At 59.2% G+C, this 26,903-nt stretch overlaps 10 protein-coding genes across 10 annotated transcripts; 5 read left to right on the forward strand and 5 right to left on the reverse strand.

The window, feature by feature from the left end:
* Positions 1-148: 148 nt before the first annotated feature.
* ACRALDRAFT_2055317 (uncharacterized protein) lies at positions 149-1,652 on the forward strand (the record flags this gene model as incomplete). The annotated part of the gene is made up of 2 exons (XM_071021737.1): positions 149-511; positions 569-1,652. The coding sequence occupies exons 1-2, from the start codon at positions 507-509 to the stop codon at positions 1,650-1,652; spliced, it is 1,089 nt and encodes a 362-aa protein (XP_070871931.1). The 5' UTR covers positions 149-506.
* A 1,063-nt stretch (positions 1,653-2,715) lies between these two features.
* On the forward strand, positions 2,716-9,299 carry ACRALDRAFT_1044917 (uncharacterized protein). The gene is made up of 4 exons (XM_071015377.1): positions 2,716-3,259; positions 3,386-3,408; positions 3,477-8,138; positions 8,188-9,299. Exons 1-4 carry the CDS (start codon positions 3,197-3,199, stop codon positions 8,987-8,989), a joined length of 5,550 nt encoding a protein of 1,849 aa, XP_070871932.1. The 5' UTR covers positions 2,716-3,196; the 3' UTR covers positions 8,990-9,299.
* Positions 9,300-9,534: 235 nt separating this feature from the next.
* ACRALDRAFT_1065896 (uncharacterized protein) lies at positions 9,535-13,037 on the reverse strand. The gene has a single exon (XM_071017238.1). The coding sequence runs from the start codon at positions 12,552-12,554 to the stop codon at positions 9,981-9,983; it is 2,574 nt and encodes an 857-aa protein (XP_070871933.1). The 5' UTR covers positions 12,555-13,037; the 3' UTR covers positions 9,535-9,980.
* A 594-nt stretch (positions 13,038-13,631) lies between these two features.
* Positions 13,632-14,046, forward strand: ACRALDRAFT_213239 (uncharacterized protein; the record flags this gene model as incomplete). The annotated part of the gene is made up of 2 exons (XM_071024041.1): positions 13,632-13,718; positions 13,780-14,046. 2 exons carry the CDS (start codon positions 13,632-13,634, stop codon positions 14,044-14,046), a joined length of 354 nt encoding a protein of 117 aa, XP_070871934.1.
* A 36-nt stretch (positions 14,047-14,082) lies between these two features.
* ACRALDRAFT_2022700 (uncharacterized protein) lies at positions 14,083-14,785 on the reverse strand (the record flags this gene model as incomplete). The annotated part of the gene is made up of 8 exons (XM_071020104.1): positions 14,083-14,174; positions 14,207-14,214; positions 14,258-14,296; positions 14,340-14,379; positions 14,410-14,424; positions 14,460-14,487; positions 14,583-14,683; positions 14,719-14,785. The coding sequence occupies 8 exons, from the start codon at positions 14,783-14,785 to the stop codon at positions 14,083-14,085; spliced, it is 390 nt and encodes a 129-aa protein (XP_070871935.1).
* ACRALDRAFT_1065897 (uncharacterized protein) lies at positions 14,459-16,175 on the reverse strand. Its single transcript, XM_071017239.1, has one exon. It carries the CDS (start codon positions 15,956-15,958, stop codon positions 14,816-14,818), a length of 1,143 nt encoding a protein of 380 aa, XP_070871936.1. The 5' UTR covers positions 15,959-16,175; the 3' UTR covers positions 14,459-14,815.
* Positions 16,176-16,638: 463 nt separating this feature from the next.
* ACRALDRAFT_1052679 (uncharacterized protein) lies at positions 16,639-18,173 on the reverse strand. The gene is made up of 4 exons (XM_071015746.1): positions 17,899-18,173; positions 17,737-17,808; positions 17,534-17,646; positions 16,639-17,469 (listed from the first exon to the last, which is right to left on the reverse strand). The coding sequence occupies exons 1-4, from the start codon at positions 17,910-17,912 to the stop codon at positions 16,943-16,945; spliced, it is 726 nt and encodes a 241-aa protein (XP_070871937.1). The 5' UTR covers positions 17,913-18,173; the 3' UTR covers positions 16,639-16,942.
* Positions 18,174-18,499: 326 nt separating this feature from the next.
* ACRALDRAFT_2044615 (uncharacterized protein) lies at positions 18,500-20,925 on the forward strand (the record flags this gene model as incomplete). The annotated part of the gene is made up of 2 exons (XM_071021451.1): positions 18,500-20,107; positions 20,170-20,925. The coding sequence occupies 2 exons, from the start codon at positions 18,500-18,502 to the stop codon at positions 20,923-20,925; spliced, it is 2,364 nt and encodes a 787-aa protein (XP_070871938.1).
* A 1,859-nt stretch (positions 20,926-22,784) lies between these two features.
* ACRALDRAFT_1083457 (uncharacterized protein) lies at positions 22,785-26,215 on the forward strand. Its single transcript, XM_071019451.1, has 2 exons — positions 22,785-22,956; positions 23,065-26,215. The coding sequence occupies exon 2, from the start codon at positions 23,512-23,514 to the stop codon at positions 25,969-25,971; it is 2,460 nt and encodes an 819-aa protein (XP_070871939.1). The 5' UTR covers positions 22,785-22,956; positions 23,065-23,511; the 3' UTR covers positions 25,972-26,215.
* A 61-nt stretch (positions 26,216-26,276) lies between these two features.
* On the reverse strand, positions 26,277-26,752 carry ACRALDRAFT_2037594 (uncharacterized protein; the record flags this gene model as incomplete). Its single annotated transcript, XM_071020837.1, has 1 exon — positions 26,277-26,752. A coding segment is annotated over exon 1 (158 nt), but the record flags the coding sequence as incomplete, so codon positions are not given.
* Between the last annotated feature and the right edge of the window lie 151 nt (positions 26,753-26,903).

Here is a 26,903-nt window from a genome sequence, read left to right on the forward strand (position 1 = left end):
AGTACTGTGGATGCACTCCACATACGAAGTAAACGCGCCCAACGCGTCCCAACTCCCATCTCCACAATCACCTCCTTTCGATGCCAAACGACAGCCCCATTCTACGTAGGGCCATGTTCTCATTTGCTCAACGCAGCATCTCAGCTTTCTGGACATCCTCCACTAGACTTTTTTACCACATCTTTCGACTATTACTATCTCTCACCACCGGTTTTCGACAGCCGGCAACGGCAATCACGCTTCAACATGCATGGCCCTTGACGGAGCAGCAAACCTATCGTCGCACCGCCACCTTCTTCGCCTCAGTCGACGAAGACGCCATCCGGGCACTGGGGACGCAGCACCACGCCAAGAGTCTGCCATGTACAATCAAGGCTCGGCACCGGGGTAGCTTCAATGGCTGCTTCGTCCTTGAGTTTACCGACGGCTCTACGCGCGTCGTGCGGCTTCCTCTTGGGCCAGCAGTACACGATGCGTGGGACAAGGTGCGGAGCGAAGTTTGTACCATGCAGTGAGTGTCTTTCAGTCTAAATGCACCACCTCCCTTCTTGCTCTAACCCGTCTGCAGATACCTCCGACGGAATACGAATATTCCTGTTCCCCAGGTATATGCCTACGGGAGGAGCCAGCTCTGTCGGGATAGCTCGGAGCTTCAAGCCTTTATCATTATGGAACACATCCAAGGCCAGTCATTGACCAGAGAAGCGCTCGAGACTAGTCCAGAACCTCGTCGTCGGCTTTTTCTCCAGCATCTCGTTGACGTCTTTGCCCAACTTCGAAAGCTCCCTTTCCCACGAGGCGGCTCGCTCATGCCGAGCAACAATGAGGATATCGAACTAGAAAACCCACCAGATATTGTTGGTGCCTTTTCCATCCGCAAGAATGAATTTCAGGCTGCCGGATATACAGTCTCACGCACTGTGACGACAAGTTCGAAAGAATTCTTCCATGAGCAACTTCGCATCCTTCAACACATGTGGACAATGCCGTACCAAAAATTGGATCGTAAGCAGGCGGAGCGAGAGGAGTTTGCACGACAATTCATCAGCCAGCCGGAGGTCCAGGATCGAATTGGCATCAACTCGACGACCGCCTCGTCCTTCTTCCTAGCACACCCCGACCTTCGCCCTGGCAACATCCTCGTGGACGATGAGCTGAACATATGCGGCATCATCGATTGGGAGTACACGGCAACCGTCCCGCAGTGTGCCTTTTCGCCCCCGGCATGGATCACGGGCCACGACTCGGGATTCGCCGACCTACCGTCCGAGTTTACAAGTGTTCTGTCTTCCATGAAAGACAAATCGACGTACCACTCTCAGCTCGCGGCCGAGTGGGGCTCCAGGGACTTCCTCGTTTGGCCCTTATCCCACATACTTATGGATCCGGCGGATCTTGACTTTATCTTCTGGAGAACAGTCATGCCCAACATAACTGGACTATGCGACATTCCCATCCCTGACCATGTACAGCTCCAAGAAGACGTGGATCGGCGCTTAGAAGTATCCCGGCGCTTTGCCCAGTATCTCGATGATAACAATCTTCATGTGGAAGGGCGCGAGGAAGAGATACAGCGCTTGCTGCAGCAGACTCGGGCTACGATTGAGCTGTTGAAAGGGGGACTGCCGCTCACCCATCATGACAGCACATGACCGTCGAGGGTTACACACATACAGAGTGGATTCCACAACAGCCACCTTGGCCGAAGCATCCAAGCCGTTCGTCAAACGGAGCGACAGTCTGAAGCTATTCATTTGACGGCGCGGCCACTCCATCGTGAGACGAAACGAGCACCACAGGTCGAGGTAGGAAAGATGATGAGGTATTCGTAGAGGCCTGAGTACACTGGCGAGTCCGAAATCCGTATTCGCAGTGCTCCCTCTCGACTTATCAACGAAATCACGCCGTCCGCCCTCGTCATCTTTGACCTGTCTTCTCTGCTCTTGTTCTGTCTATCCATTCCTGCTCGTAGAACGTACCTCAGGGCCGACTATCGCGACACGCTGACTAGTACATATCATCAGCATTCACCTATGGCGGCCAGGCCGCAGACGGATGCTTTCCTTTCTCCTGCATTCGGCGACATGAGAAGCCTGGTCGCTTCCATCCTAGAGGCATGGCAAAAATTATGGAGTGATGGACCATTGAGCGTTTAGAGACGTTTCCTATCCGGGGTCTCCGCGGAGCAAGTTCAGCAGCCAGGTACGACCGAAGCGAAGCGTGAGCTGATGAAACGGCGCTACCAGAACCTAAAAGGTCGTATCTGATTGGTGCAATGCTTATATGTACAGTGGGGGGCAAAAAGTATTTGAACACGACTATGTACCCAGCCATACATTTTATAGGGGCATGGTACATAATCGTGTTCAAATACTTTTTGCCAGGCGCTGTATGTCCTTCGTACCTAGGTACCTCGTAGCGACCGGCAATTAGGGTACTTCGTACAAAGTACCTCTTCGTACTTCGTAGACCATGAAATCGTGGCGTTTCAGTGTAGCGTGCCTTCCGTTACGATATTCTAGCGTTAGGTACTTACAATCCCACTATAATTACATGGTGAATGATGTACTGCAGGCTATGTACCAGTGACGATGTTGAATTCTTGCCCGCCTGACGGGGCATGACCCACCTTCTGAGTGCTAGGTAGCTAAACGTCGTGCCGTTTGACCTTCACCTTCCTCTTCCTTGACATCCTTCTCCAGCTCCCACCTCACACCACTATCCAGGAACATCGACACCCTTAGACACCACGCTCACTCCCCTTTCATCCTAACCTCCTTCACATTCGTACGCGGCTTACAACGGATACCCAGCGCCAATGGTCGCGATACACACGATTCTGCCGCCCGTTTGAGCCCTCGTCGAGAACTCGTGCGACCCGACCCCTCTTCGTACCATCAGACCAGACACGCCACCTAGCATCCACAGCGGGCTTGGACGCCCTTGGCCGCTACTACGTCAGTCTACCATCTAAAGCTTAGGGTGGCCCTGGTTCGATTCGGCCTGTTGGTCCCAAGGCACGGCCTCCTCTAGTGCTTCCCAACCGTCGACTTGACCCCTCCATGGATTGTCGCCCTTCTCTTCGACTGCTACTGCCCACCCATTCTCTTCCCGACGCGTACACATCAGACCGAGACGTCTTTCTTGGCCCGCCTTCTATCGCCGTCTAGTTACCAGTTGGCGATAGATAGCAGTCATGGCAGCAGACCTACCGCCCGAGCTACAACTGAGGCTGAGCGAGCTCCAGAAAGAGTTGGATGTGCGTTGTCCTTTGGTTTCTTGCCCCACCACTGCATTTGCGTTTGTTTTATTTCGCCTTCTTATTGCTTTACTCGTTTCAATGTCACACTGCAAGCTGCAGCTGAAGCTGACTGCTGATTTGTAGGAAGGAGACATCACGGAAAAAGGGTGAGCGCAGTCGCAGTCAACCCCCCGCCCATTCAGCCCGGCCAACTGCTTACTCTTTGTCGCTCCAGCTACCACAAACGTCGGACACAACTCCTTAGTCAATACCTCGGTCCCCATGCCTTCGATGGCCCCGTGGCCGAACCCCCCGGCCGATTGAGCATCCACTCTGCCGATGCTTCTGGCAACGATGGTCATAGAGCCGCCGCCCTTGCTGCCCTAGGCGGTAGAGACTCCGTTCCGACCAGTCCGACCAACCTCAGTTTCCGATCGCAATCCCCCTTGCCCTCCGCTCCGGGCAGCGGCTATGCATCCCCAGACGTGGGCTTCCTCCGGCCAGGCGGGCCTCTCCCCGACCACCGACCTTCCGTGCCACAACGCGATTCCCTCTTCCTCCACCCGACACCCGCCCCCATCGACACCTCGGCGCGAACCGTTTCAATGGTGTCGGGCGACTATGCTTTCAGACCAGAACAACATGGCGGCTACATGGATTCGCCTCACGACGCATATCCCGACCAGCACTCTGCCTTTCCCGACCAACAACCTGCCGCCTACCCGGGCCAGCCGGTCGCCTACCCAGACCAGTACCATCCACCCCACCAATACGATAGCCGGTCCGGCACCATGTTGGATTCGACCGGCTTCTTCTCCGGCTTCACCGGTCAGCAAGCCTTCGATCAGCCGCCGAGAGACGATTGGGGACCTGGTCAGCACCGCCAATCCGCCGGCGAAGCCTTCTCCCCGACCGTCGCCAAGGCCCCGCCCATGCTGACGGCCAACGACATGCCGCCTCCCGAAGTCCTCGAGTGCCAGATGCCCCTGGAACCCCGCGAGGTTCCCTTCGCCATCAACGACCCCCACGATGCCAACACCCCCATGTCCCAGTTCGGGAACATCGCCGCCGTCTTGCGACACCGGGGACGGACCACCGCCAAGATGCCGGCCTACTGGGTCCTCGACAACAAGGGCAAGGAGATCGCTTCCATCACCTGGGACAAGCTGGCCTCGAGAGCCGAAAAGGTCGCCCAGGTCATCCGGGACAAGAGCTCGCTCTACCGGGGAGACCGCGTCGCCCTCGTCTACCGGGACTCCGAGATTATCGACTTTGCCATCGCCCTCCTGGGGTGCTTCATCGCCGGCGTCGTCGCCGTGCCCATCAACGACCTGCAGGACTACCAGAAGCTCAACCTGATCCTGACCTCGACCCAGGCCCACCTCGCCCTGACCACCGACCAGAACCTCCGCGCCTTCCAGCGCGACATCTCGGCCCAGCGCCTCAACTGGCCCAAGGGCGTCGAGTGGTGGAAGACGAACGAGTTTGGCAGCTTCCACCCCAAGCGCAAGGACGAGGTCCCCCCGCTAAGCGTGCCCGACCTGGCCTACATCGAGTTCTCGCGCGCCCCGACCGGCGACCTGCGCGGCGTGGTCCTCAGCCACCGGACCCTCATGCACCAGATGGCCTGCCTGAGCGCCATCGTCTCGACGATACCCCGAAACGACCCCGGGGATACCTTCAGCCGCACCCTGCGCGATCGGAACGGCCGCCTCATCGGCGGAGGCGCCAGCAGCGAGATCCTCCTGTCCTACCTGGACCCCCGCGAGGGCATCGGCCTGATTCTGGGCGTCCTCCTCACCGTCTACGGTGGCCATACCACCGTGTGGCTGGAGACCAAGGCCGTCGAAGTCCCCGGCCTCTACGCCCACCTCATCACCAAGTACAAGGCCACCCTCATGGTGGCCGACTATCCCGGCCTGAAGCACGCCGCCTACAACTACCAACAGGACCCCATGACCACCCGGAACTTCAAAAAGGGCATGGAGCCCAACTTCCAGACCGTCAAGCTGTGCCTCATCGACACCCTGACCGTCGACACGCAGTTCCACGAAGTGCTGGCCGACCGCTGGCTGAAACCCCTCCGCAATCCCCGCGCGAGGGAGGTCGTCGCGCCGATGCTCTGTCTCCCCGAGCACGGCGGCATGCTCGTGAGCGTCCGGGATTGGCTCGGAGGCGAGGAGAGGATGGGTTGCCCGTTGAAGCTGGACCTGGGCCACGACGACGACTCGGCTTGTTCCGAGAAGGAGGAGAAGAAGGAGGCCGACGCGAAGCCGACCTCGTCCAACGGCTTCGGCAGTCTCCTCGCCGGCGCCACCACCACCACCGAGGAGAAGGCCAAGAACGAGCTGAGCGAGGTCCTGCTGGACCGCGAGGCCCTCAAGACCAACGAGGTGGTCGTGCTTGCCATTGGAGACGAAGCGAGGAAGCGCGCCAACGAGCCAGGCACCGTCCGCGTCGGCGCCTTTGGGTACCCCATACCCGACGCCACGCTGGCCGTCGTCGACCCGGAGACGGGGCTGCTGTCGTCGCCCCACTCCATCGGCGAGATCTGGGTCGACTCGCCCTCGCTCTCGGGCGGCTTCTGGGCCCTGCCCAAGCATACCGAGCAGATATTCCACGCCCGGTCCTACAAGTTCGACCCGGGCGAACCGTCGCCGTCGCCCGTCGAGCCCGAGTTTTTGCGCACGGGCTTGCTGGGTACCGTCATCGAGGGCAAGGTCTTCGTCCTGGGTCTGTACGAGGACCGCATCCGGCAAAAGGTCGAGTGGGTCGAGCACGGCACCGAGATTGCCGAGTACCGCCATTTCTTCGTGCAGCACCTCGTCGCCAGCATCGTCAACAACGTGCCCCGGATCTACGACTGCTCGGCCTTTGACGTGTTCGTCAACGACGAGCACCTGCCCATCGTCGTGCTGGAGTCGCCCGCCGCCTCCACGGCGCCTCTCGCCTCGGGCCAGCCGCCCAGGCAGCTCGACACGCCGCTGCTCGAGTCGCTGGCCGAGCGCTGCATGGAGGTGTTGATGCAGGAGCACCATTTGCGCCTCTACTGCGTCATGATCACCGCGCCCAACTCGCTGCCCAGGGTCGTGAAGAACGGTCGTAGGGAGATTGGGAACATGCTCTGCCGGCGCGAGTTTGACCTGGGCAACATCCCCTGCGCCCACGTCAAGTTTGGCGTGGAGCACGCCGTCCTCAACCTCCCCATCGGCGTCGACCCCATCGGCGGAATATGGTCGCAGGTGGCCGCCGAGTCGAGGGCCGATATCCTCCTCCCCGCGGACAAGCAGTATTCCGGCATCGACCGGCGGGAGGTGGTCATCGATGACCGGACCTCGACGCCGCTGAACAACTTTTCCTGCATCACCGACCTGATCCAGTGGCGCGTGGCGCGCCAGCCCGAGGAGCTGTCCTACTGCACCATCGACGGACGCGGCAGGGAAGGCAAGGGCATCACGTGGAAGAAGTTCGACACCAAGGTGGCCGCCGTGGCGCTGTACCTGAAGAACAAGGTCAAGGTCCAGGCCGGCGACCACGTCATGCTCATGTACACGCACTCGGAGGAGTTTGTCTTTGCCGTGCACGCGTGCATCAACCTGGGCGCCGTGGTGATTCCCATGGCGCCGCTGGACCAGAACCGGCTCAATGAAGACGTGCCCGCGTTTTTGCACGTCGTGGGCGACTATGGCGTCAAGGCGTGTCTGGTCAACCAGGACGTGGACCACCTCCTCAAGACCAAGTCGGTGTCGAGCCACATCAAGCAGTCTGCGCAGATCCTCAAGATCGCCATCCCCAACTACTACAACACGACGAAGCCGCCCAAGCAGAACAGCGGGCTGCGCGACCTGGGCGTCACCATGCAGCCGGCGTGGATCCAACCGGGGTACCCGGTCATCATCTGGACGTACTGGACGCCGGACCAGCGCCGCATCTCGGTGCAGCTCGGCCACGACACCATCCTGGGCATGTGCAAGGTGCAGAAGGAAACGTGCCAGATGTCGAGCACCCGGCCCGTGCTCGGCTGCGTTCGTAGCACCACGGGTCTCGGCTTCATCCATTCTTGTCTGATGGGCATCTACATCGGCACGCCGACGTACCTGCTTTCGCCCGTCGAGTTTGCCCAGAGCCCGGCGTCGCTGTTTGTTTCCCTGTCGCGGTACAAGATCAAGGACACGTATGCCACGCCGCAGATGCTCGACCACGCCATGGCCATGATGCAGGGCAAGGGCTTCACGCTGCACGAGCTGCGGAACATGATGATCTCGGCCGACGGGCGTCCGCGGGTCGACGTCTTCCAGAAGGTGCGGCTCCACTTTGCCGCCGCCGGCCTCGACCGGACCGCCATCAACACGGTGTACACGCACGTGGTGAACCCGATGATCGCGTCCCGCTCGTACATGTGCATCGAGCCCATCGAGCTCTGGCTGGACACCAAGGCGCTGCGGAGGGGGCTGGTGATCCCCGTCGACCCGGAGAGCGATCCCAAGGCGCTGCTGGTCCAGGACTCGGGCATGGTGCCCGTGTCGACGCAGATTGCCATTGTCAACCCGGAGAGCCGGCTGCTGTGCCACGATGGGGAGTACGGCGAGATATGGGTCGATTCGGAGGCGTGCGTCAAGTCGTTCTACGGGTCCCGGGACGCGTTTGACGCGGAGCGGTTCGACGGCCGCACGGTCGACGGCGATCCGGGAATCAAGTATGTCCGCACGGGGGACTTGGGCTTCTTGCATAATGTCAGCAGGCCGATTGGGCCTGGAGGCGCACCGGTCGACATGCAGGTGCTTTTTGTGCTGGGCAACATTGGCGAGACGTTTGAGATCAACGGGCTGAACCACTTTCCCATGGATATTGAGGCGTCTGTCGAGCGATGCCACCGAAGCATTGTTCCCAATGGATGGTGAGTTGTGGAGTCTATTGTCTCCCCCGATCTATACTAACAAATGTAGTGCTGTGTTCCAAGCAGGCGGTCTCGTGGTGGTGCTGGTCGAGGTGGCGCGCAGGTCCTACCTGGCGTCGCTGGTGCCGGTCATTGTCAACGCCATCCTCAACGAGCACCAAATCGTCGTCGATATTGTGGCTTTCGTCAACAAGGGCGAATTCCCTCGGTCACGGCTGGGCGAGAAGCAACGCGGCAAGATCCTGGGGGGATGGGTAACGCGCAAGATGCGGACCATGGCGCAGTTTGCGATCCGCGACACGGATCCCCCGGGGATAGGAGGCGACGCAGCGACGAACATGTCGGACCACCACCGCACGTCCGTGGGAAGCCAGCGCAGCGTCAGCATGCCGGCGGCAGGGTCGTCCAGCTTGCGGAACGTGGAGGCCGCGCCGCAAATTGCCGAGCAGACGGTGTACGAGCAGCAGCAGCAGCGTCGACAGAGCATGGTACCGTCGCACATGCCCGTGGAGATGCCGACGGATGGGCAGGTCGTCGTCGCCAACAACAATGGAACGGAGATGGGGCAGTCATCCGAGGGAACTGGGCAGGCGACTTCACTGCCGGCGGCGATCCCCGGCCACGGCTTCGAGTTGCCGGACTTTAGGCAGTTTGGCGGTAGCTCGGGGGAAGCGAGCATCGCCGAGCCTGGCTCGAGGGCAGGTCAAGGGCCGCCGCAGCTGAGGTTGCCTGGGGTCGACGGGCGGGAGAGCCTGGAGCTGTGGGAGAGGGGGGACGGGCAGGAGGACTGGATGGCGGATGCGGTGATGCATATGAACCTCGCGAACGATATGGAGCGGAGGCAGGGTTGATGGTTCTCACGACATGTATGGGTGGTATGAAGGGATGAATGCCGGATGCCGACGGATCATGTAATGATCATAGCGATACGCGTATCCTAATGGATGCTGGACTTGTGTCTGGAGTCGACCCTGGGAGGGATACTGGCGCATGGATATCCGTTGGTCGATTCTTGCTTTAGATGGATGAATATAAGATGGATGAACAAAGGACGGTCAAGCATCTCACGACATAATCTTTAGACACTACGAGAGCCTCTGTACTTTACAGTCTCTTCTACTTTACAGCCTCTTATACATTACAGACATATACTCACATCCACTCCCCGCGGCAAGGTAATCATGGCCCAAGACTGACGAGCGACTCGCTAACGGCTTGAGCACTACCACCTTTGGGAACAGTCGGGACACCCGCCTGGCAAGGCCGGGGCGCAAGATGACCAGGAAGCCATGGAGCCCGCTGGAAGTAAGCAGGTCGATATGAAGGACTCGTCCTTCGTGGGCCAAGCCGACTTCTAGGTTGGTGCAGAGGCAACTCCTTGTCTCCCTTTACACCTGTAGCGTCAAGTGATTCAATTCAACCGATTAAAAAGGAGGTATACGTGTGTGATGCGTCCAGGAGGCCTGGATCGCTGTGACCCGGCCTGACTGACAGCTCCAAATGCATTCCACGCTCTGCTATGCAACAAATCTGCTCACATTCCAATCCAACTCCTCTCGACCTCGACACCCAAGACTCGCAGACGTAGCTCCTCTGTACATGGTCATTCCCCTTCGTCATAAGAGTGGCCTGCTTCCACCTGTCGGCCACTCATCTCCTACAGGTAACCTTACCAGGCCTCCCGACTTGTACGCGGGTCACCAAGACTTGTTTATACACCAAATCGAAAGACATGCCTCCCCAATGCCTTCGCCAGCAACACAGCAAAGGGAAAGCAACAAGCAATGAACAACGCTCGCAAGTCCTAATGTGGCGTAAAACCTCGCGGCAGTTCGCGCCCAATCATGCCGTCCAACCCAGCGTCTCGAGGGAAGTGCGCGCTTCCGAAGCAGCCATGCCACTGACCCCCAGCGCGCGGACCTGGGTACCCCGTCGTAACCTCTGCAGCCCCAAGGCCATCTTCCACGACTCCTCCTCGTCCATGACGAAAAGGTATCGCTTCCCTTCCTGGTCGCGGACCGTGGCGCGGAGCACGTGGAGCCCGCGCGCCTTCCACTCGCCCGTCTGCCCGGCCGACGACGGCACGTTCGCGCTGCGCAGCTTCTCGTCGCAGAGGCCCAGGCGGCAGCTCTCCCGGCAGCCCTGCAGCACCTCGGCCAGGTACGAGTCGGCCTCGTCGCCCGTGAGCGGCTTGACGGCGCCCCGGTCGGCGACCCGGACGCGCTGGCTGGCGGCCATCCGGAACAGGAAGCTCGGGTGGTTCGCGGCGGCCGACGACGAAACCGAAGCCGACGACGCGGCGGTTAGGCAGTGCAAGGGGCACCATACCTCGACCAGCTTGAGGGTCCAGGCCTTGACGTCCCACTCGCGCTGCGGGACGCCCCGGACGTCGTCGTCGATGAAGAGGCCCTCTGTCGTGATGCGCAGGATCAGTCCGTCCGTCACCGTCCCCATGCCGGCGATCAGGTTGCTGGCCGGCGTCTTGGCGAACTGGTTCATGAAGAGATACACCGCCTTGATGACAATCTTGTCGGGGTCCTTGGTCGTGTACGGCCCGCGCATGCTAGGCGGCGGCGACGTGTGCGTTGTCGTGGCCGAAGGGGCCCAGGACGACTCGGACCCCACCGAAGACGGGGCTCTCCTGTGAGTGTGAGACCGCGGTTTGTCGTAGGGACGGTACGAGTACGCCTCCTCTTCCGTATCCCGGTGCGTCCTGGCCGACCCCGCCGGCGTTCGCCTGGCCTGACTAGACGTTGCTGAAGGCGGGGGTCGGGAAGTGGATGTTGTCGAAGGCGGCGGCCGCGAAGTAGATGTTGTTGAAGGCGGCGGCCGGGACGCCGAAGAAGTCGTCGAAGCTGTGGGCCTGGATGCCGAAGAAGGCGACTCGGAGGGCGGCGGCGCTGGATTCGGCCTGGGTTTGGGCTTGCCGTTGGGCCACGGATTGGTCCTCTCGCCGACGCCCGAGTAGGCATATGTACTTGCTTGACGGGTGGTTCGCGCCGCGTCTTCGGCTTCCTTCCTTCTCCTCTCTTCCTCTTCTGCCTCCTTTCTTTTCCTCTCTTCTTCTACCGCCTTTCTTTTCCTCTCCTCTTCCGCCTCTCTTCTTTGCCTCTCCTCTTCCGCCTCTCTTCTTTGCCTCTCCTCTTCTTCCCTCTTCTTCTTCTCCTCCTCCTCTTTCCTCTTCTTCTCCTCTTCGTCTCTCCTCCTCTTCTCCTCTTCGTCTTTCCTCCTCTTCTCCTCGTCCTGCCTCCTCCTCTCCTCCTCCTTCCTCTTCATCTCCGCCTCCTCTTTCCTCCGCCTCTCCGCCTCCCTCCTGTGTCTCTCCATGGCCTCCTTTCTACGGGCTTCTTCCAACTCCCTCCGCCGCTGCTCCTCGCGTTCCTTGGCCTCCCTCTCGGCCTTTTCCCTCTCTAGTTGTTCCCGCTGGGCCCTTTCCTTCTCGAGTGTTTGCCGGAGCTCCTCCTTCTCGCGAGCCTCTCGCTCTCGCCTCTGTCGCTCGCGCGCCTCCTTCTCGCGGAACTCTCGCACGCGACGCGCCGTTTCCGCCTTGCGCTTTTCTTCCTCCTCTTTTTTCTTCCGTTCCTCCTCCTTCCGCCTGCGCTCTTCTTCCTTCCTCCTTGTTTCCTCGCGGGCCTTTTCCCACGAATTCTTAGACGGCGGGGGCCGGGGTGGGACCGGGGTCGGTGGCGGGTCAGCCCTCGGTGGTGGGTCAGCCTTCGGTGGAGGCTCGGGCGCCGGGGGAGGGTCAGGCCTCGGTGGCGGGTCTGGAGTCGGCGGAGGTTCTGGAGTCGGTCGAGGGTCAGCAGTCGGTGGTGGGTCGGCGGGTCGGGATGTGCCCGGTTGAGGGGGCGGAGCTTGCCAGGAGGATTTCGGTTGCCCGTGGCCCGCGTGCGAGTTGTACGGAGGGGGTTCGTTATGCGGTGGGGGCGGTGGTGGAGCACCGCCGCCAGCGTTGGGGGCAGCGCCGGCGTGGAAGTTCGGGGCAGGCCCCCCGCCGGCCGCACCGCCTGCGGAAGAGAAATAATTGGATGAAGACGAAGAAGAGCCTTGACTTTGGGACTTGCCCCAGGCCCAAGCGCCTACACCGACGGCAATGACAAGGAGGCCCATGCCCATGTTCCCCATGCCATGGAAGTTGTGCCACCAGACTTGAAAGGCCGGGGCCATGCTCTGGCAGATGACGACGAGGGCCAGGGCGGAGGCAAAGCCGGCGGCGAAGGACGGGCCGTTCCCGGTCATGGCAGGTAGGTAAATGAAGCCACCACCCTTGTCGCGCTGGGGAATGACGAAGATGTCGTAATTACCCGGCCCCAGACCGCCCCTACCGCCAGGCCCACCACCGGCATGATAATGGCCGCCGCTGGTGGTTTTGGGGTTCGCCCCGTGCGGCGGGGGAGGCGGTGGTTGATCGCTCATGGTGGGCCTCTTCTTGTCGACGCGTTGGCCAGCGCCGGAAGCCCTTCAGGGGTGGTCAACCCAGCCGTTATTCAGATCAATGCGGTCGTGGCGCGAGATGCCCGCAATGTTTTGAGGTGGTGAAGCCTAGCAACAGTCGTTTCGTTGGCTGAACGAGGCTCAAAAGAAATCGAGGCGGTATTCGACACGGCTCAAGCCTCGACGGGTAGGGTCAAGAAGCGGACTGGCAACACAGGCGGTATCTCAAAGTGGCCATTGGGAGGTGGTTCGTAATGTCGTAAAGTGAGAGCGAGAGCCTTGAAACAGTGTAAATGTTAGTTCCTGAAGCTCGGGCTCGATGCAGACGTGTCGAGGGCATGCCGACGAGAGCAAGTGGAAGAGTCGGTTCGACGGAGTGTGCGCAGTGGGTGGCCTCTCTGTTTGACCGTGGGAGGAGACTCACAAGACAGGCAGAAAGCAAACAACGCCGAGCTCCAGATGTTGATGCAAGATGCGGATAAAAAGAAGTGATGGAATGGTCAAGTCAGGAAGAGATGATATGCATGAGGAAGCTTGTCGCTGTCCTAATTATCGATGGAAGCTGAAAAAAGGTCACTGTTGGTTAGTAGGAGGCATGCAGGCATTTGCCTGGTCTACTCCTTAAATGACTGAGTGAGAGTCGGGGTATCGTGTTCGTAGGGGGGAAGGGGAAGGGAAGGAATTGGGAAAAGTCCGGGATGAGGTCGTTGAAGAAATTCTTTTTTTTCTTCTTTCCCGTGGGGGAGGAACGAGAGGAGGGTTCGGGGGTTCGGGGGGAAGTCGCAGGCTGCCGCGTTGTTTACATTACTATTGTAGCGGTACGTTCGTGGTACACTAGAAAGTGCGGATGTAACCGCCGTGACCTCTTTCCAGGAACCCGGTGGGCAGCTTCGGTGGGCCCCGAAAGGTACATTTTGTCTGTCAACTGTATGTACCAAAGTACATCACCATCCATCTCTTTTCTCGCTTTACGAAGTATGCTTCCCTTTGCTTACCTCTAAAAGAAGCTCAGGATAGTTTCAACGGTATTGACTTTATCTTCTCCTTACTAGTTGTCCGATGGCAAGAAACCGTAAAGCCGTTCTTATTCCCGGTCGCGATCCACCAGACACATGGCACACGCATCCTTGTCAACCTCCGGCCCGAGTGTATATTAAGGGACGACTGGGCGGCTTGAGGTCTCTCTGTCAACTGACTCCTTCTAAAGCGGCTTCTCTCATCACGCGCCCAATATGGCACGAGAAAGCCGAGAAAGCCCTCAATGAACACCCTTCCCCACCAATTCAGCGAATCGCGGACTAACACGGCATCCATCCCCCAAGCCCCGCGAGTGGATGTGGAGGCGAAGAGCGGTGTGGATGGACGAAACCAGCCCCCTAACATTGTGTCTGCTGCTATCCAGCCTCCTGTTTTTCCTTGCTCCCTCGTCGAGATCCACGAGACGTCATACAACGGCGGTGCAACGGATCAATGACGAAGCAGTTGTTCAATGGAGATCGAAAAAAGGCAATCACCCGTAAATCTCTCGAGTGTTGACAGAAGCAAAGCTGTGCTGCAATCTCTTGAGGAAGCCTCCATTCAAGGGTCCACCCACCTCGTTGCCTAGCAACCATGTCGGGACGTCCCTTTTCCACCCGTCGCGCTACAGGAACACTAACGCATTAGGCTGTCACGTAGAGCCACACCTTTGGTTGTCCGTGGCGCAGTCAGTGGCGCGGGAATGGCTGTACGTTGTACGTTGTACAGTCACTGTACTTCGTACACTACCTAGCTCCATGCAGCTTCAGGTCAGGACTCTCGCCTTGGACTTTGAATGGCAAGACGTCTATAACATCACGCTGTAGACTGGAGTCTGGACATCTTGGACTTTATGTTATAACTCTTTACTCAAGATATCCAAGTCGTAATGCTGCCTCTAATCTGAATATCGCTCTGAATATAATCTCCTATCCCTGTCTACCTTTACTCTGCTTCCCTCCTCTCCCGGTGATTCTACCCAATATAACGAACTATGTTATACAGTGAGGTGTCCAAGTTAAAGGAGGAAAAGAAAAAGAGGGTGCCGGCTGTCATGATGCCCCAAATAACACAGTCGAGAGAACCAAACCCAACTCCAAACACCACGCAACCGCGTCGGTAGCCATACCGGCCACCCAGCCCAGCCAGACAATCCCCTCCATCACCGCCAGCACGCCGCGGAAGACCACAAACATGACCACCGCACATGCCCCACCACACTCCTGTCAAAGCTTCTTGACGCGGTTCTTAGCCACGCCCAGCTTCCCGCCCACCCGATCAACATCCTCGTTCAGCCGATCCAGCATCTCCGTCTGCGTCTCAATCTCGTCGTTGATCTGCAGACCCATCTCCTTCTGCCGCCGCACAATCGCCGCCAGCACATTGACCTGCTCGTCCTGCTCGCTCATCATCTGCCGCTGCAGCTGCACCATCCCCTCGTTGTCCCGCTCCCGCGTGCGAGCCGATTCCGCCAACGGCGCCCCCAGCACCCTTCCGCCCGTCCTCGCCCCCGCCCCGCCCAGGAGCGCCGCCTTATCCGTACCGGAAGCCCAGCCCTCCCGCCCCCCGCCCGCACCCTGTCCCACGTTCCCCGCCTGCGCCGACGCCGCCAGGCTGTTGCTCAGCCTCTCCAGCCCTTCCTTCTCGACGCGGCCGCTCGCGAGAAGATCCCGCCGTCGCCGCAGCTCGCCCTCTCCCAGCCGCGACGCCTCCTGTATGGCGCGAAGGCCGTCCCCGAGCGCTCCCAGCAGGGTACCCGCCTTGACGAGCGCCCGCTTGGCAGCGGCCCCGGCCTCGGCGGCCGCCGCGCCGTTGCTCGATTCGGCCGCTGCGTCGCGGCGCGCCAGCGACAGCCTCGCGTCGTGTAGACAGCTCTTCATCTCCCGGTGCAGGTCAAGCCACGTGGTCGGGTCGGAGGCGCCTGCGGTGGCCGAACTGCCGCGGGCGCTGATGGTGGAGGTTTTGGCGGTGGCGGAGAGCCCGGGGGCGGAGATGGCCGAGTTGGAGGTGGATCCACCGCCCGCGGGGAGGTTGAGGAAGGCGCGCCAGGCGGGGACGTCGCGCCAGCGACGGTCGGGTGACTCGGCTATGGCGCGTAGGTAGGTTTCGAGCCCTCGGCGGCGGGATTCGGTGAGGTCGGGGTTCGAGACGGTTGATTTGAACCATGATTTCGCGGGGAGGGGTGCGGGAGGCGGTGAGCCGACATGGGATGTCAGGGCGCTGTGGAGGGTCGTAAAGTCGGAGTAGCGCTTCTGGACGACGAAGGAACGGAGGGGAAGACGGAGGGTGATGTTGTAGAGGGTGTAGGGTTTGGATTCGCCCGTGGAGAGGATGGTGGATGGTATGGAAATCTCGGCGGGGGGCGCCATGATATACACAATGATGACGTCCCCTCGTTTGTCTCTTGTTGCTGCTTCTTTTCGTAAACGTCGTTTCTCTTGACCTGGAGCTCGTTAGAGCCCACGTGACGGATGATGGTTTTGCCACGGTTGCCCTGCAAAGCTGGCTTTCAAACTTGTGGTTTTGTTTCTGCAGATATCGGGGTAAGAAAAGGCCGTGGTGATTCCGCTTGTCTTGTTTCTATGCAAAACAATGTTGAACGTGATGAGGAGTCGGGACTGTCGGATGGATGATGATGGTCTTGATGTCAAGCCCGGTTCTGGGAGAGGAGGTTAGTAGATGAGTACCTACCTGTGGTAGTTCCCCACAGGTCAAATGGACAGTGGATCCTCCCCAAAGTCGGGACCTGCAGCAGGGGATTGTCTGACAGTCACCGAAACCGGGCAACACCAGCGAAGACACCAGAGGTACAGTATACGAATATACCTACGAAGTATAGCGTGCTTGGAGTACCGGTACATATTCCATCTGAATAGGTACACTACAGTGTCGTTCCTCAGAGTACCTAGGTAGGTAGGTAGTCGGTATCAGTACATAGATACATATAGGATGTACGCAGACGTGGTGTTCTCCTCACATGCAAATCCGATAATGCCGTTAGAACCAACGTCTCTGATACCAATCAGGACCATCTCCAACGTTCCCTGGCAAAGACTCAGGTATCCTCTAAGCTCTCCTCACCAACTCCATTTTACACATTCGTACAAATCAAGTGATGTGCAAGCGGAGTTGTAGGTATTGCTCTATCATGATTATTCGTCAGAGGGTGTAGTGACTTATTAACCCTCGGGTATAAGGTACCTGGCACTACATCCCGCCCCCGTCGCCCGCTTCCCCTTTCCACTTTCTCTTGCCCTCCCCTTCCATCAACGCATCCGGGTCATCATGCTTTGTTCTTCTTCTCCTCTTTTCCTCTTCACATTCTGGCTGAATGCGGATGTCGGATAGCAAGCTTAGAAAGTTTCCTGGTCGTCCAGCTGGTCCTCGGCCGGAATCTCGAAGCCCTCCTCGGTCGAATATAGAATGGCCTGGATCTGCTTGACCAGCCCATCTTCCTGCTTCTCCAGCTCCGGGTCCTCCTCGACAGCCTGCTGGACAAGCAGCTCGATGTCGCGGAGCTTGCTAAAGTAAAAATCGCGCTCCCGCTCCAACCCCACGACCGTCTCCTTCAGCGTCGCAATCTCCTGCTGCAGCGCCGCCGTGGCCGGTCCCGGCGCCCTGGCCACGCGCGGTCCCGTTGTCGGCGTCACGCCGCGTCGAGCAGCCCCGGCGCTGCCGGCGCCCGCCCGCACGGGAGCCGGACCGCCCGAGGGAAGTGAGCCGCCCTTTCTCCGCGCTACGGCGTCGTATTCGTGGTCCGGGAAGTTGAGGTCCCAGAATTTCTTGGTCCACTGCAGGAATTCGAGGTTATCCTGCATCTTACATTTGACGAGCGCTTCCACGGGTATAGGCTTGTCGATCTGGTGCTTCGTGAAGGTGTCTAGTCAGGAAAACGGTCGCTGTCAGCAGATCGCTCCATCGAAGGATCAAGAGGTCCATCTCACTCTGCAATATCTTAAAGTTCTGGATGTACGCATATTCCGAGTTGACGTTAAACTTGACTCGGTGCATGGGAACGTCCGTGAAGATGCTGTCGAAGACTTGGCATAGTGCCGCACTGGAAAGGTCGTCAGCCAACCCATCTACAACCGGACAACCAAAATTTACGCGACCTGGACAGGTATGTAGAGAAATCGGGGTTTCTTACCCAGTGCCGCATTGCTCGACTTTGGTCATGTTTAGCTGGAGCAGGCTGTTGAGCCAGCTGATGAGTTCCTGCCTGCAGTGCAGTGACACCTGTTAGCTGCATGGTTCCAGGGATTTGAACCATCCTGTCCACTTTCCCAAGTACACAAGACAAAGAACGTACCTAGATTCACCCATCTTTGTATGTAGGACGGAATGCGGTCCGGGTTTGGAGAAACGGAGGGTGGAGAGACTAAAATAAGGAGAATGAGATGCCCGAAACGCAAAAACGACGTACGCGCAACGCCAAACCGCGACAGCTGGGTGAAGGTGAAGACGAACAAGTGTGAATAGGGGAAGAGATGACTCTCGTGCCCTCAATATGACAACTGCGATACGGAACAAGAAGTAGAAGGCAACCAAAAGTATTGACAATAGACTGTCGCCCAATCAACCGTGGTGGGGTTTTAGAGGGGGAGGTTTTGTAATGTACTGAGTACGTACTCTTCGGATTATTTGAGAGAAACGGCCCGCAAACGGAAGGCCTTGATTGGTCAGTTGCATCACACCAGCCAGGCACACGCTGCCAATGTACCAGTTTAGCCGAGATTTAGGCGACTCACCGCGCAACGAACCTACGGCAGAAAAAAGATGGTCCCCAATTCGGACAGGAGAAAAAAAAACTAAAGTAAAACGAGCTCGTGTTAGACAAGGCTCTTGTCATACCACCCCTTCACCAACACCCATTCGCAAGCGCAGTCTCTCAATTCGCACTCCCTCGCAAAATGGCACCCTCCCAGAAGAGGAAGCCTGTCGACGACGACTTCATTTTTACCATTTCCGATCACGAAGGCGAGCTATCCGAAGGAGAAACGCCCTCGGCAGCCCCGCCCAAGAAGAAGGCCAAAACCTCTACGAAACCCAAGGGTGCCAAAGGCAAACGAAACAAGAACAAGGATGAACCGGTCGAGGACGAGGCACCCGAGAGTATATGGGGCGAGAAAGACGAGGACGACGGGGCCATGGCCTCGGATTTCGAGTTTATTGAAGACGGAGCCCAGGAGCTAGACAACGAAGAGTTTGCGGGCTGGGGCTTCGATGGGGCCAAGAAGGGTATGAACATGGAGAAGAAGGGCGTCGACCTGGATGAGATTATCCGGAGGAGGAGGGAGAAGAAGCAGGACGGCGACGGGAAGCCCAAAGATTCTGCGACCAAGGGAGAAAGCGACGTGGAGAACGACATGGACGTCGACCTCGACGACGCCGACGACGAGGTCCTTGCAGACGATGCCTTTGGCATGGACGTTGGCTCGGAGGAAGAAGGGTCAGAGGGAGAGGACGACGGTTCGGCGGAAGACAAAGACGACCAAGAGGACGAAGATGCGTCGGATGACGACTCGGTCGCCACGCCGGTGCAACACCCCGACGATATGGAATCGGACGACAGCGACGACGACGAAGAAGACCCCGAGGAACAAGCGAAACGGGACGCTTTCTTCGCGCCCGAGGAGCCCGCCAAGCCAGGGAAGAAGAAGGACGCTTCCTCGTTCCAAACCATGTCCCTCTCACGACCTATTCTCCGGGGCCTGACCAGTGTCGGCTTTTCCAAACCCACCCCGATCCAGGCCAAAACGGTTCCCGTCGCACTGATGGGTAAGGACGTCGTTGGTGGTGCGGTGACGGGTTCCGGAAAAACGGCAGCCTTTGTCGTCCCCATTCTGGAGCGGTTGCTGTACAGACCGAAGAAGGTGCCGACAAGCCGCGTCGTCATCCTCACGCCGACGCGAGAACTGGCGATCCAGTGTCACTCGGTCGCCACCAAGCTGGCGGCCTACACAGACATCAAGTTCACGCTCGCGGTCGGCGGTCTGAGTCTCAAGGTGCAAGAGGCGGAGCTGCGGCTGCGGCCGGACGTCATCATCGCCACGCCCGGACGGTTCATCGACCACATGCGCAACTCGGCCAGCTTCGCCGTGGACGCGGTGGAGATTCTGGTGCTCGACGAAGCCGATCGCATGCTGGAGGACGGGTTCGCCGACGAGCTGAACGAGATCCTGACCACGCTGCCCAAGTCGCGCCAGACCATGCTCTTCTCGGCCACCATGACGTCGTCGGTCGACCGGCTCATCCGCCTGGGCATGAACACGCCGGCGCGCATCATGGTGGACTCCAAGAAGAAGACGGTGGTGACGCTGACGCAGGAGTTTGTGCGGCTGCGGCCCGGTCGCGAGGACAAGCGGATGGGCTATCTGCTTTTTATCTGCAAGACGCTGTATACGGAGCGGGTTATTATTTTCTTTCGGCAGAAGAAGGAGGCGCATCGCGCGCGCATCATTTTTGGGATGCTCGGCATGTCTTGCGCCGAGCTTCACGGAAGCATGAATCAAACTCAGGTGCGTTTTTTTGTTCCTTTTTTTTTTTCCGCGACACATGCATCGCGGCTAACACGGCGCAGAGAATATCCAGCGTGGAACAATTCCGAGACGGCAAGGTCTCGTACCTGCTAGCCACGGACCTCGCCTCCCGTGGTCTCGACATCAAGGGCGTGGATACGGTCATCAACTACGAGGCGCCGCAGAACCACGAAATCTACGTCCACAGGGTCGGACGTACGGCCCGTGCGGGACGCAGCGGCACAGCAGTGACGCTCGCGGCGGAACCGGACCGCAAAGTCGTCAAGGCGGCGGTCAAGGCGGGCAAGGCGCAGGGGGCCAAGATCATGAGCCGGGTCATCGACGCGGGCGAGGCGGACAAGTGGCAGAAGAAGGTGGACGACATGGCGGACGAGCTGGAGGAGATTATGCTGGAGGAAAAAGAGGAGCGGCAGCTCGCGCAGGCGGAGATGCAGGTGCGCAAGGGGGAGAACCTGATCCAGTACGAGGACGAGATCAAGTCGCGGCCGCGGCGGACGTGGTTCGAGACGGAGAAGGACAAGCGCAAGGCCAAGGAGGCCGGGCGGGAGGAGCTCAACGGCGACAAGGAGAAGATGAAGATGAAGAAGGGCAAGCTGAGCAACAAGGACCGCAAGAAGCTGGAGGCCAAGGCGCAGCGGAGCGAGGGCCCGACGTGGAAGAAGGGCCGGGCCGAGCGCGACGGCAAGGGCGCCGTGTTGGAGCTGAACAAGATGAAGAAGCCCAAGGCGCCCAAGCAGGTCAGGGTTGCGGGCGGCAACGCGAGGGCCAAGGCCAAGTTTAAGGGGCGGAGGAAGTGATACGGTAGCGCTTGCGATACATGTAGTGGCAATGCATCGTGACGTGCCTCCAAATGTGATCGGTGTTCATGATTCTGTACTGCGAGAGGTTGAGGCCTACTGACTACGGAATAGGATGTCCTCCCATCACACAGCGGCCATGACTACACCAACGACCCCCATAGCCATGGCGCCCATAACAGCAGCAGCAGCGGTGGGTTGCGCAGCATTATCGGTATCTGAAGCACCGGATGACGCGTTCGTCCCCCCGCTACCATCGCAAGCGCCGTCCTCCTCATCACCACCCGCGGTTGTAGTGGGACTCGCAGTCCCAGTGCCCGACCGAGACCCAAGCTCATCTTCCTCCTCCGCGCTGTCCTCCCCCTCGGTCAGACCCGTGGGCGTCGCATTCGCAGCGGCACCAGTGACGACACCAGGCCCCTGTTTTCTCGTAAGCGTGAAATACAAGCTCACGGCCGTGTTCCCACCGGCGCGGTCCGAGGTGGCGGTGGCGCCGTCGGTGGGATAGGTAGCGGCAGCGGCGACGGAGCTGAAGAGCGAAGCGAAGGGGGCCGAGGGAGCACCACCACCAGCCGAAGAACAGAGGGCGGACTCGGCGGTGTCGAGGATGGCGGCGTAGTGGGCGAACTGGCGGTCGGAGCGGAGGCCGTGGAGGTGGAGGCAGCGCTCGCAGGCGAGTTTCTCGGCGAAGAAGGAGCCGCGGCACATGCACTGGGCGTGGGCTTCGTAGTGGAGCGGGGAGGTGCCGTTGGGGAGGCAGGCGTTTTCGATTTGTTCGATGCTCACGCAGGGCGGGAGGGGGGAGTCTGGCGCAGTGGGGGGTTTGCAGACTGTGTCTTGGTAGGGGGTGGGATCGTCGTTGTCGCCGTTGTTGGACTGGCGCGCGCGGAGGAGATGGTCGGAGCCGGCATGGTAGGGATTGGTCCAGGCTAGGGTGGTGGGGAGGAGGAGGGCTGTGCTTAGGAGGATGGGGTGTCTCATGGTGAGGAGGGGCCCCAGTTAGATAGAACTTTAGAGCTTCTGTTTTGCTGGTAGGGATGATGGGGAGTGTCGTGATCTAATGTAGTTGTAGGGGGGAATGTGTTTTGGCTGGTGTCGGTCATGGGGAAGATTTTGGGATGTGAAGTCGTGGGAGGCATTGGGAGGATGGTTCCCCCTGCGTGAGACGGATGCGACGGCTCTTGCCAAGCCAGAAGGCGACGCATTGGTGTCCTTGGATCGAAAGGAGAACTATGGGACGTGAGGTGATCCTACGGACCAACAGGTCAAACAACGCTCAGAGCAGCCCTGGGCACTTATTTTCAGGTTTGGGTCGTTGCCAACTTGGCGATCATGCTTCTCAAAGACGGTCGATTGTTCTGTAACCCTACGTAGTTATTAAAGCTGTCGACTATGGGATGAAGGGGTGTTGTTGCTGGGAGAGTGAAGATGGTGGATGGCGGTTTGACTTGGAAGAGACGTGGGTACGTACAAGTTGTACTGTACGTACCTTATGCCAAGACTCCACTTCCGCAAGGCTAGGTGCCTGTCTAGGGGCGCACCGCCAATAAAATGTCGCAAGGCTATCTGTGGACCCACTACTGTCAGGTACGTGTTATCTCCCATTTTATGTCACCGACGAGTAAAATCGGTATCGATTCAGGGTGTAATCCCTTACTCACTACTTGTCAGTACATCTGATTCGGCACAGCAAGTACAACAGTTGCGCCTATGACGCCCAAGATTCCAAGTCGGTAGCGCGTACTTTGTACCCTTCCTTCCTTGTCTTCAGTGTCACGAGCTTCCACCCACGCCAACATTTGCCCTCCGTCACGCCTCGTCGCCTCGTGGTCTCAAAGTTTCCCCATCTCCAACTTCAACAACCCTCGACTCGTATTAGATTTCTCACTTTACTTTCTCTGGCCCAGTCATGTGCCTAGCTCAGTCCTAATCCAATCGCCATCATTCGTAGCCCGTGGAGGAGTCGGGATGCCGAGACGGTCAGAAGACGACATCACCATCTTTTCTATCCAGCACCCTCATTACCATCAAGTACTTCATTTCCATCATCAATATCAATTCATTTCCCCGGTCCATTCCCCGGTCCACTCGTTAATCGAAACAAGCAAACAATAGAAGGCTAACAGATACGCACAACAGCCCAACAAGCACACGTTCTAAGCATCCCCAACCAACGGACCATCGTCCATTCACCCCCTCGATACCGACAATCTGGCACCCTTCAGGCGTTGGCGGTCCCTCTTCCCGCCATCTCCACGTCCGAACCAACACCCGCTGAGTCGTCTGAATCCTCTCCGACTTCTCCTTGCCAAACGCTTCCGCGACCACCTCCATCTTCGCTACCGTGAGAGGGTCATCAGCTTCCACCTCGATACCCTACCCTACTACAAGCACGGCCTGCAATCGCGCGTCTACCGCTATATTGTCCACCGCCAGCAGAGGCGCGCGCGGAATACAAAGTCCATTGGTGTAGTCGGCGCCCTCTCGCTCGTCGCCCGTCGAGGCCGCCGCCTGTGGTTGGGCCCTCCCGCGCCATCAAACCGACATTCTGGAAATGCGAGGGCGGGGCCCGGCGCCTCCCTGAACATGTCCCACACCATGCCTGGCTTTGGCGGCGGCGGCGGCGGTCGTGGTAGAGCTGCATACGTGGACAGTGCCACGGCCCCCGGGCCCCCGCCGGCCGCTGGCGAGAGGGGTTACCGTCGCAGGAAGATTGCCGCCATGGCCAACAACGTCTACCGAGCCAGCGCCTCTGCCGTAAACGAAATCAAAGAAGGCTATGCCCATATCCCCCGTGCCGGGGACTCGGGTTTCGACGACCCGCACTCCAGGACATCCATCCCCAGCGCCTTCCCCGACGTCGCCATTACCACCGGTGGAGACGACCAACTAGTCATATTCCCTTCGTATGCGAAACGCCACGTCAAACGCGACTGGAGCCTCGTGCCCGAAGACGAGAACCCGACCCCGACATCCCAGGGCAGTCTTCGGGACGAGGAGTACTGGCGCAGGCAGTGGGAAAAAGACCAGGACGAAAAGGCCATCGTCGACGTCGACGTCCGGGGATGGGTCTACTCCCCGCATAGGGGTCCCATGACGAGGCGGAACCGCGTCTTGCTCGGCCTCGCGCGCCAGCTCAGCGGCATTCCCGCCCCGCAGCCGCCGCAAGCCGCCGGAGGAAATGCCGGCCACGCCTACCACGACCTGTCGCGCGAGGAGAGGAGAGAGCGAGAGAACATTGCCGAAAAGGCGGCCGAAATCGAATTAAAGGGACAGGAAGAGAAGCGGGTGGCAAACCAAGGTGGCTACAGCGAACCGCCCGACGGCGGCAGATGGGCCGGCGAGGACCGCTATGGCGACCTCACCCCTCGACGGCTATCCAGAAGCCCCAACCTCGCCGCCATATCCGCCGCAGCAGAAGCAGCAGCAGCAGAAGCAGCGCGGCCGGAAGACGAGGCGGCAATACGCGACATGAACAATGTCGAACTCGCCGTCGCCAACGCCAACCTGATGGCCCGGATTGCGCCGTTCCTGACCACACCCCTGGTCAACCTCCCCGTCACCGTCTTCTTCTACAACGACGAGCAGTCGGCGTCGCGCACCGTGCAGACCAACGACGCCGGCCAGTTCGTCATGCGCGCGCCGCTGGACTTTATCCCCACGCAGGTGCGCGTGCTGGTCAACGAGAAGCTCTCGGCCACGCAGGACGTCAAGCTCATCGAGCCGTACGGCATCAGCCTGATCAGCGACATTGACGACACGGTCAAGCGGTCCAACATCTCGCTCGGCGCCAAGGAGATCTTCCGAAACACCTTTGTCCGCGACCTGCACGACCTGACCATCGACGGCGTCCGGGAGTGGTACAACAAGATGCACGCCATGGGCGTCGCCTTCCACTACTGCTCCAACAGCCCCTGGCAGCTGTTCCCCGTCCTGGCCAGCTACTTTATGATCGCCAGCCTGCCGCCGGGCTCGCTCCATCTCAAGCAGTACAGCGGCATGTTGCAGGGCATCTTCGAGCCCGTGGCCGAGCGGAAACGCGGCACGCTGAATCGGCTGCTCAGGGACTTTCCGAACCGCCAATTCTTGCTCGTGGGCGACAGCGGAGAGGCCGATCTCGAGGTCTATACGGAGTTGGCCCTGGAACACCCGGGTCGCATCCTGGCCATCTTCATCCGAGACGTGACGACGCCTGAGGAGACGGGCTATTTCGACTCGTCCTTTCACCCGGGGGACGCTCGCCCGAAGCCAGTCGTTCGAGACGCCAGGGATGCGGTACACAGCCGTCCAAGCCTTCCGCCACGGGTAGCGCCCAAACCGGCCGGGCCCGTTATGGGCGATTTAATCGATTTTTCCGAGGAGCCCGAGACGACGCGAGGTCCTCATCACAAGGGTACCACTACGCTCTCCCAACTAGAATCACTACAACCCCCCTGGCACACGGCCAGTACTGGCGATCTCCTCGTCAAGAGGACAGCGCCCCCGCCGCGGCCAGCAAAACCTGCATCGCTACGGAGCGCGCCATCCACGGAGCAGCTCAACCGGGAAGGCATCGGTCTGGGGGTGGATTTGAAACGGGTCAATTCCAAGGGCGTTCCGCCGCCTGCGATTCCCAGGAAACCACCCGGCGGCCAGGCCCGGTCACACCCCCTCTCTCAGACACAAAACACGTCCCAGCAGCCGGCCACATCTCAGACGAGCGACGATGACCCCGTCCAGCCAAGACTGAACAGAAGCAAGCCACTGCCCCCGCCGCCACCCCCTCGGCGGCGCGAGGCCGACGACTACGAGGCACGGCAGCCGTCTTCGACGCCGTCGTTTGCGTCGTCGCGGTCGTCGGGCGTGTCTCCCGGGGGCTCGCCCCCGCTCGGCGGCGCGAGCTCGCAGAACAAAAAGGTCGAGGTGTGGTTGCGGCGGTTGCAGCGAGCCCATGAGGCGCTGGCGGCGCAGGGGGTCGCGCTGTATACGTGGCGGAAGGGGGAGGATGTGATTGCTGAGGCGGTGGGTCTCGTGGAGGACGCGGTGAGGAGGCGGAGGGGGCGGTGAGCACTGGTGGTAGAGGTCCATCTACTCGCTCTGCGTCGAAAGATGGACAGGTTAGGACAGATGCTATAGCTGTTGGATTGGATAGGGATGAGAACAGCGGACTTGGCTAGTTCGACCTCCGAGTATTATTATCCTTCTCGCCATTCGACGCATGATAGAAGGGCATGAACAATACAACACAATGCACAGAACATGGGGAGACCGGTAAACGTCCGGACACCCCGGTTGGACCGGAGTCACGGAAGCTGTTGCTCTGCATGGTCAAGCGCCGCTTTCCGTGCCCTCAGCAGTGGAATTAGTAAAGTGTGGTGTCGACCTGTAACCCCAGGGTCTATTCGGGTGACCGCAACTCAGCCGGAAATCAGCCAGCCAACCGACCTGCAGTGTGGGCTGGGCATATGCAGGGCACGCTGCAGCATGTGTGCAAGCCAAGGCCAAGGTGTGTTTTACTGTACGAAGACTCGAGGATAATGCGCCACAAAGGGGTAAATAGCGGTATTTTATTTTATTTATGGGTCGGCGATGAGGGTTCCTTGGTCGGGGTGGACCTAAGATTCAGGGGTTGGTCCCTCGCGCGATTATAGCCACTGGAGACGTTTGGATAAAGGGGCACCGAGGCCAACGCGCAGCTCGCCGCTGTTGGTTTAGTTATTGGAGGTTGAAAGTATGCCGCCCTATAGGACCCGGCGATATTCCAGGCAGCCATCTTGTGTACAGTGCGCGTCAATCTGAGGATGATAAGCAACCTAACCAAGGGAACTATACTGAGTATAACAACGTATTACCTGGTATATACTGGTGACTAGAACGGTCACGTGATTTATACTCCTAGTGAGAGTACAGTGACGAGACAAAACTGTCGAGCCAATAAATATACTTACAACTCCACGCCAATAGGCATACATTTGCTCGACATTTGTGTCGAGTGACTG

This window comes from Sodiomyces alcalophilus (assembly GCF_042370955.1).
Source record: "Sodiomyces alcalophilus JCM 7366 unplaced genomic scaffold ACRALscaffold_8, whole genome shotgun sequence".
Lineage (NCBI taxonomy): Eukaryota > Fungi > Ascomycota > Sordariomycetes > Glomerellales > Plectosphaerellaceae > Sodiomyces > Sodiomyces alcalophilus.